The sequence below is a fragment of the Salvelinus sp. IW2-2015 genome, unplaced genomic scaffold, assembly GCF_002910315.2.
Source record: "Salvelinus sp. IW2-2015 unplaced genomic scaffold, ASM291031v2 Un_scaffold1614, whole genome shotgun sequence".
Taxonomy (NCBI): domain Eukaryota; kingdom Metazoa; phylum Chordata; class Actinopteri; order Salmoniformes; family Salmonidae; genus Salvelinus; species Salvelinus sp. IW2-2015.
Window position 1 is genome coordinate 41,218 of NW_019943033.1, and position 9,437 is coordinate 50,654.

The following is a 9,437-nucleotide window of genomic DNA, read 5'->3' on the forward strand; positions in this document are numbered from 1 at the left end:
TATGTATATGTAACAAAAAAGCTGTAAAAACAAAAAAAGCAATTATTGTCCTCAAAGAGGGTGGGTGGTTATAAAAAAAAAACACTACTGCTTTTTCTCCTCATGCTAGCTAGCAGTAGCCACCGCAGCCAATTTGGAATAGCAGTGTCATGCCATTCCATAATGGCTGCTGTGACTACTGCAGCTAGCTATGAACATGAAAATGACTGTTTTCGGGAAAACTAGCAGAATTTCCATCTTCTCGATGGAGCAGTGTGGATAAAGGAAAATTTGAGTACAGTAGCATATCCATCCCTGCATAGAGGTACGTTTCCTGACCCATATCTCGTGCTGGCTCAAGTGTCTTAAATATTATCATGATTGCGTTCCGACCCCAGTGCAGATGTGTAAACAAGTGTAATGGTTAGAGTATCTTCTGGCAATAATAATCTATTATTGTAGGCTTACTATACAAACTTTATAATTTTCCAACAGAACTACAGAGAATAACATGCACACAATACGACAAACAGCTAATACCTTTTAGTGGAATGATGTACTGACATTAAAGTACTGCACATTGCAATACGTTCACACGAACTTGGGCCATTACAGTGCAAATTTGAATGGCGCCAAATTAATGCCTAAAGTGATCCAGACTCCAGACAAATCCCAGAGGTCAGCAATTTAGCTGTTTTTATCTGTTATATGGTGGCTCACTCGCTGGTGGCACTGGCAAGTTATATGGGTTTAATTTAGCCAACTAACGTTACTATAGTTAGTTGCTGCAGGTTTGTGGGAAGATAAATAACGTTAAGCCTATCTGTATTGATTGACAGGCAGCTAGCTAGCATTCCTCAAGCAACGTTTAGCTACATTACCACGATTAATATCACATAAAACTGCTTGAGCTTTATCAATACAAGTCAGTTGTTAGGTAGCTAAACTAATCCACCACATGTCTGCCAGCAGTCGCTCTGAAGATATTTTATGTGCTTTGTAAAAACGACGAAGAAGGGTGGCATTCACTTCTTCGGTGGTGTAATGGCGGCTGCAGTTTCGATGTAAACGTTGGATGTCTCCCCCGTTGAGACTCCGTGAAAACAGAATCAGTCCCTGAAATGTATCCTGGCTGATGTCACATTCCACCCATAAAAAAGAATTAAGTTAGATAATTACAAAATAACTCACCGAAAACTGAAGCCGTATCTCTTGAAGAAACAAGTTGTGTATTTGTTCCAACATGTTAACAAGCTTGAGCGGATTGGCTGTCTGCTTTCTTGTACCGCGCTACACCAATGGAATTCGACTACACTACACAAAAGAACGCACTTAGCGTATGACTTTTGTGCAACATGATGGCTGTCAAAAGTCCCAAACAGGGCACTTCAATTGTTGTTGTTCTGTTTATCAACTCGGTTTTCAATATTTTTGTAGCAAATAAGATAGAACATGCAACATAAAAAAAAAATATGTTTTGACATACACCATATATATATGCAGTGACATGCTTACAGTCAGCCATAGTAGTACAGCGCCCCTGGAGCAAATTAGGGTTTAGTACCTTGCTCAAGGGCACACATCGACAGTTTTTCACCCATGTGTATTCGAACCAACAACCTTATTGGCGCAACGCTCTAACCGCTAAACTACCTGCCGACCTACCCAAATTAGTTGAACCTTTTTGTTTTTATGCAAACATCTTCTTGGAAGTTGAGCTGTAATCACAACATGATCATGATGCAGCTTATGGCTTTTGTCTATTCATTCATAAAACCTCAAAGTCTTGAGCAAGGGCACATCAACATATTTTTCAGTCATGTTGGTTAAGTATTCAAACCAATTACTTTTCGGTTACTGGCCAGTGCGCTAACCGATAGGCTACCTACCACCCTACCCAATTAGTTTAGTTTCATGTAAATTTCAACATGATCAATGCAGCTCATGCTTTGTGCTATTCATTCATAAAACGTCTGAAAGTCTTGAACCTAGACCTCAATCAATCACGTTTTCATCTCTAAGCCCACAGTAACTGAATGCATATCTATTCCTCAACATGCTGCTGAAGCAACATTATTCTGCCCCGTCAAGCATGTACCAGTAGTTGGTAGAAAGTATGACTGTCCCACAGCATTTCTTCTCTCCCCCGGGCTGTTCGCGGAGGACGACCGGTTCCTTCAGAGCGTTTAACCCAACACAAAAATGGTATTAAAGAGGCGGCCGGGCCACACAGCCACGGGAGGCCAGCTAGGGCCACTCAATCTCCACGGAAACTGCAAGCTGCTTGACGTGCTGCAGAAAACATATTCAACCTTGACGCATTGTATGACGAGTGGAAACATCCCAGACATGTTCTGCATTGAGGGATGTGGTTCATATACTGGAGAGCCCCTGCTTACTGCGCACTCCATCTGTCCTCCCTCTCTCTCCTGTTTCTAGAGACACTTCCTGTCTCACTGAGCTACTGCTGTGGAGCTGATGGAGCTAGCGACAAGGCCTCTAACTGTTAATTCAGTAGTGCTGTCACCTGACCTGAGGGCAGATTTAAACTACAATGTTCACTAGATTTCTCTAAAGCACTGGGAGGCAAATGTTCGTAGGATCCCATCTATATTTTCTGTTGAATATAGAAAAAACAGATGCAGCCAAAAGGTTCAGGAACACCTGCTACAAAATTAAATCCTGCCCTCCTTGGCAGTCGAGGTTGAATCATGTTGGATGAAAAGTTTAGAACTAAAAACCCCTCTGAGACCGTCCACGGGAAAGACAGGTTTGAAGTGTGTACTGATCTACAAGCTCTAAATGTTCAGGGTATTATATCTGTGACATATCAAGTCTCACCAGATATCAACTGGGCTCTTAAAATCAGAAACAGTAAGGGTGGATACATCATATGACAACACCATCAAATGTGCAGATTCAACTATTAAGAATATTATGATCTGCCTGCCTACTAATCTGCCTATAATGCCCACCTATTCATGAGCCAATGACACCTGGCCACCACCCTCCCTTTGGCTCTCCCAGCTGTAATTTCATTAACTAAGGGCATAACATTTCATCAAGCAAGGTATCATTTCACTGACATTTGTGTGGTTCCAATAACTATTTTAATTTCATCCTTCCAAGCCATTTGCTTGTTCAGCCACCTGGCTCATGTATACACTGGAGTGGCCTTTCATTGGAGAGATTTTCCTCCATGATCCTAGCTGTGCCAACATTCATGATATACTACAGTCTCTCATGCAATATTGCTTTGATAGTAGTAAATGTCAGATACTACTACAGTTCAAATTGTGGTCAATGGGGTTTAACTCCACATGACATTTGTTGAAGCAGATGTGACTATTTGTTTCCATTTGATTAAAATTCTCTTTGTAGTGGACTTATTTGACACTACTGCTTTACTCAGTTGTATCCTTTCAGATTAGTGGGCATAAAGGAAAGGTGACGAGGAAAGGAAGCTATTCACATTGGTCCGCCCTCCATGGTGACGGTGTCCTCAAGCTCAGAACCATAAAGCATGGTGTCATGAGTGACAGGCAGATTACATCTTGAGTTGCCAGTGGGGAGAGAAAAGGAACGTGAAAGATGAATCAGTCAGCTCCACCCCTCCTGATGGATGGCTCATTGGCATCCTCACAGATGAATCAGCTGTGGAAACACTAAAAACCTAAGTGCCTTATGGCATTCTGGCCCCTGCTCTGGCGTCAGCTGCCGTATTACTACCATTCAGACTTCATTTGCATAAAACAAACAAATGCCATTACTACTTATTGGTGTGTCCTTTAATTGAAGGCCTGTGTAGTGTAAACACACCCAAGTTGATCATAAATTAGATGTCTGTCTGCTACTAGCAGCCAAAACAGTCAAGTACGCTGGTCAATAAATGCAGATTGTTTTAGTGCCATTCACACCTGACACTACATAAATTGGTGTGCATGCACACTTCCATTCTTTAGAAACATGAGACCAGGGCAGTTTCATCACTTTAATCATAAGTTGAATTATTTATATCAACAAACAAAAGTCTCTCCCAGTCCGTCCCTCTCTGTCCCCCCCCCTCCCGCATCCACTTCAAAACCGTTCCGTTCCCACCAGTGATGTGGTATGACCCTTGTGCAGGGCCATAAAGATTAGGATCACAACAAATTAAAACCAACTCGTGCCAGGAAAATAAAACACAAAAATAACACAGTTAGCTCTTCATTTTAGGAAAAGATWAAAAWAAAAAAATGTATCCATGCTCTCCCAACTCACACTTTCGTAAGATTTGTCAGTTCGTTCACTCATGTAATCACAGACAGAATTAACAGGTTAAACCCATTACACAAAACACTTGTGGGACACGGGAGAAGGGACACATCACACCACCCTCCCCACTCATCCAAACCCACCCAGATAGAGCAATATCACCAATAACCCTACATAGGATCAGCCATTTATACTGTTGGGACATCAGCTAGACTACCATAGACGGAGAGTCATGTGAGAATCCTTCACATCAAAGAAAAAAAATGTAGTTCCACCTACTGGCTAGGATGTGTACTTGCAAATACAGGACCTTTATTGGAAAACACTCCCAAGTTTGGATCAAAGTACAGTATCTTGGAAGTTGGATTATTTTGCATGACACGGGGCATTGATGACTTCTTACAAAATAAACCCTTCAGCCGACAACAAACCCCCCCCCCCCAGAGAAACAAAATAAAAACAAAAATACAATAAATAAAGTGATCATAATATGTGGGAAAGGCAACGAGAGAGAAATGGAGGGAGAGAGAATAAAAATGAGAGAAACATTTTGTTCTGTTTTTCCCCCCCGAGCCAGGGACTGAAATTAAGTTGTATTTACAGACAGACTGAGGAGGAGCCTGGTCGCTGCTACACCAGCTCCCCTCTGCTAGAGAAAATAAAATGAAATTACAACAATAAAATAACAAAAAAAACTAAATAAAAAAAGGTACTTGATATTTACAGTGAGAGAAAGAGGGAAGGAGAGAGTGGGAGAGGCAGAGGAAGGAGGAGAGGAACAGAAGGCTCCAGAAGTGGTTGGGGCATTTACATTTTTTGGGTGCAGGTATTTTAGATCAAACCATCGTTGTTGTGCGGTGATGAGTGAGAACAGGTGTGGTTGCTCTAACGCATGGTGAACATGCAAGTCTGTGTTGGTGGGCCAGATGAAAACAAGGTTTTATTGATGATAAATCACTGTGATGCTGTTAGAATCTAGACTTACAAAAACAAGAGTGCTAGAGTGGGTTGATTTGGAGATGGAAGATGGCCAGGGAAAGTCAAACACAAAAAAACTCATTCACACACACAAGCACTTACACTTAAGACCTCCCCTAAATGCAGTGTAATTGTGCATCTAGACTGAATTGAGGAAAAATGAGAGAACGGGTGGAGTGAAAGTGCCAAGTACTTTCAAAGCTGATGTGACAGAGCTTTGGTTCAAGTACGGCTATATGGCCATTGGTTTACAGGTGTGACTGGAGGAGCCCTACCCCTCCCTATACACAGGTTGCATATCTCCACTGCACAAGAGGTGCAGCGGGCCCCTACGGTTCCGCTCTACTCCCCTTTAGAGATGTGCAAAGCTTACTTCTCACCTACACATGTCTCCAGCTAAACTGACTGGGACAAGAGCTTATAGAAACTGAATATGTACATTCCATTCTTTAAAAAAAGGTCCCTCTTACTCAAATAAAAGACATTAAGACTTTCACCTCAATGTTTCTTCTCAGAAACAGTTTAATAAAACAGCTTGCGGTTCCCGCCTTTGGATTTTTGAATCACCTGTGTGATAAAAGCTTCTAAAAATCACCTCATCCAATTTAAAATGCCAGTTCAATTTGCTGCTGTTTGGTATCCAATTTAATAAAACAAAATAACACAGTTCAATTTTCAGAACTAATGAACACTTTGGACTTGGTTTGGGAGTAATGTCTTGGTAGATGAACACCTACATTCCCCAGAGTTTTCCCATTGGCTGCAGGGACTGTTCTGTCCATGTGACCGTCTGGTTTTTAACCTCTAGAACGGAAGATTGTCCTAAACTGTCTGAACTGAAACAGGCCTCAGTTTCGACGCATCCCATTCACTGGCATACATCACTAAAACAAAATGCAATTTCAAATAAATAAAACAGTTTTTCATAAAGGGATAAAATTTGATTAGCAGAGATTATAATACAGAAAAGCTTTCGTCAGATTCACCCATCTTCTACAACCCAACAGTCACTGGACTACTGCCACCAACAGATATTTCTTTACACCTATAATGGGAATATTCAAGGGATAATAGATGATTTAAGTATTTTTGTTTGTATGTGTGCGTGTATAGTTGTTTTTTGAAGTTTGAAGCCAAAAGGGGGTGGAAGAGTAGGAAGAGAGGGATGGGGTTGAGAGGAAAAGGGGAAAGACGGGGTGAATGGGGGACGGGTTCAGGTGCTGTTGATGGATCCAGGTACTGAGCTGGGCTGGGCGGTACTGTCCGACACACTGCCATCTGGTGGAGAGAGAGACAGGACATCAGATACACACGACACTAAACCCACTTCAGTTCACCATCAGTCAATGCTTAATTGTGTTTAAACATCCAACACAGCAATATCATTTAAAAAAGGGTGTAAAATGTTGATTTGAAGCTATACCCCTATCTATCTTGTAAATCATGGTATACATCTATAAGCATCTGGAACATGTAACTATACAGTGTCGTAGGCTGTCGTATACATACCGTGTAGCAGTGATGTCGTGCGCAGAGCGTGATGAGAATGAGTTGGAGTTTCAACTGGGCTGATAGACACTCTAAGGAGGGGAGAGAAAGAGAAGAGAGAGAGATGAGTTCATACTAACCACACAGGACATCAAACATACCACGCTTCAGACTACTCCTGGAAAACTGAGGGATTACAGAAAGCTGCGGCAAAGGAAAAAGGGCATGCTACCACTGAACCAACAGAGGAGGGACCAAACAGCAGGGCAGGGCACGGCTACTGACAACGAGGACAGCCAACAACAGAGGAAGGCACGGCTACTGACTGAGGAGGCCAAACAGAGGAGGCACGGCTACTGACTAGGGAGGGGCCAAACAGAGAGCACGCTACGAGAGAGGCCAAACAGAGGAGGGCATGGCTACTCATGAAAGGCCAAACAGAGAGGGCAGACGCCTACGACTGAGGAGACCAAACAGAGAGCATGGCTACTCACTGAGGAAGGCCAACAGGAGGGGCATGGCTACTCACTGAGGAGCCAAACAGAGGACGCAGCTACTGACTGAGGAGGACAAACAGAGGAGGCATGGCTACTGACTGAGGGAGGACCAAACAGAAGAGGGCATGGCACTGACTGAGGGACCAAACAGAGAGGGTCATTTGCTACTGATGAGGGAGGACCAACATAGGAGGCCGCTACTACCCGGGAGCCAACAAGAGGCACGGCTACTGACCGAGGGAGGGCCAAACAGAGGAGGGCATGGCTACTGACTGAGGGAGGGCCAAACAGAGGGGGGAGGGGTGTGGACTCACCGACGGGGCTGAAGTTGAAGAGGAGGGGCAGTTCTCGTCCGCTGGGCAGATGGGCAGTGGGCTGGCGCAGCTCTTCGAAGAAGGCGTGGGCGCAGGCCTCCAGGGGGGACAGCCTGGTCACAGGGGTGTACTCTAACAGACGGGAACACAGGGAGATGGCCTCCGGGGGGGTACGCGGCTTAAACACCTGCCGGAGGGGGAAAAAAGGGCATCTTGTTTGACTCATCTAGGCTGTCGTATCTGTTCCATTTCAAAATGTTCTCTCTCTGATATGGATCCCAATGGAAGACAATGGTGTTAAAACTATTTAAATAGAACTCAGGGCAGAAAGTACCTTTGTCCAGGGGTGTGCTTTGATCTGGGGGAATTTGAACTCTGTGTAGTTGGGGTTCATCTCTCGGATCTGCTCTCTCGTTGGAGTCCCCAAAACCTGGAAGAGTGAAAGATGCATGAAGTTCCTCCAAGAATGAGCACTCCTGCCGCCAACATAGACCTACGCTCCTGTCGCCGCTGCCAACATAGACCTACGCTCCTGTCGCCGCTGCCAACATAGACCTACGCTCCTGTCGCCGCTGCCAACATAGACCTACGCTCCTGCCGCCGCCGCCGCCAACATAGACCTACAGTTGAAGTCGGAAGTTTACATACACTTAGGTTGGAGTCATTAAAACTCGTCTTTCAACCACTCCACAAATTTCTTGTTAACAAACTATAGTTTTGGCAAGTTGGTTAGGACATCTACTTTGTGCATGACACAACTTTTCCAACAATTGTTCACAGATTATTTCACTGTATCACAATTCCAGTGGGTCAGAAGTTGATATACACTAAGTTGACTGTGCCTTTAAACAGCTTGGGAAATTACAGGAAATGCTGTCATGGCTTTAGAAGCTTCTGATAGGCTAATTGACATCATTTGAGTCAATTGGAGGTGCACCTGTGGATGTATTTCAAGGCCTACCTTCAAACTCAGTGCTTCTTTGCTTGATATCATGGGAAAATCAAAAGAAATCAGCCAAGATCTCAGAAAAAAAATTATAGACCTCCACAAGTCTGTTTCATCTTTGGGAGTAATTTCCAAGCGCCTGAAGGTACCACATTCATCTGTACAAACAATAGTACGCAAGTATAAACACCATGGGACCACACAGCCGGTATACCGCTCAAGAATGTGTCGGGTAATTCTGTCTCCTAGAGATGAACGTACTTTAGTGCGAAAAGTGCAAATCAATCCCAGAACAGCAGCAAAGGACCTTGTGAAGATGCTGGAGGAAACCTAAGACAAAGTCAAGTTATTGGAGGTGCCATCACAAAGCCCTGACTCTACAATCCCATAGAACATTTGTGGGCAGAACTGAGAAAGCAGTGTGCGAGCAAGGAGGCGCTACAACCTGACTGTCAGTTACACCAGCTCGTGCAGGAGAAATGGCCAAAATTCTCCCAACTTATTGTGGAAGCTTGTGGAAGGCTATCTGAAATGTTTGACCCAAGTTAAACAATTTAAAGGCAATGCTACCAAATACTAATTGTGGTATGTAAACTTCTGACCACTGGAATGTGATGAAGAAATAAAAAGCTGAAATAATCATTTCTCTCTACTACTATCTGACATTTCACATTCTTAAAATAAAGCGGGATTTCCTAACTGACCTAAGACAGGGGAATTTTTATGAGGATTAAATGGTCAGTAATTGTGAAAACTAGTTTAAATGTATTTGGCTAAGGTGTATGTAAACTTCCGACTTCAACTGTACACTCCTACCGCCGCCCAACATAGACCTACACTCCCTCTTCTTTCCATCTCTCCCACCCTACAGATTTGGTGTGCGGCTCAGTAGCTCCCCTCTTCTCTACCTTGATGAATCTCTGCCAGTTGGTTCCACTCCGCTGTCCCCGGCGGAAGATGGGCTGTCCCAGCAGCAGTTCG

The 9,437-nt window shown here is 43.6% G+C and overlaps 1 protein-coding gene across 1 annotated transcript in view; it reads right to left on the reverse strand.

Moving 5' to 3' along the window:
- Positions 1 to 3,956: 3,956 nt before the first annotated feature.
- LOC112071432 (glycogen synthase kinase-3 beta) overlaps positions 3,957 to 9,437 on the reverse strand; it is a 27,787-nt gene continuing 22,306 nt past the window's right edge. Inside the window, exons 7-11 of the mRNA XM_070439390.1 lie at positions 9,365 to 9,437; positions 7,845 to 8,003; positions 7,401 to 7,697; positions 7,026 to 7,059; positions 3,957 to 6,537 (exon numbers count right to left, since the gene is read on the reverse strand). Of these exons, the coding sequence (XP_070295491.1) occupies positions 6,425 to 6,537; positions 7,026 to 7,059; positions 7,401 to 7,697; positions 7,845 to 8,003; positions 9,365 to 9,437 (676 nt within the window). The 3' untranslated portion in view covers positions 3,957 to 6,424. The remainder of the gene's footprint in view (positions 6,538 to 7,025; positions 7,060 to 7,400; positions 7,698 to 7,844; positions 8,004 to 9,364) is intronic.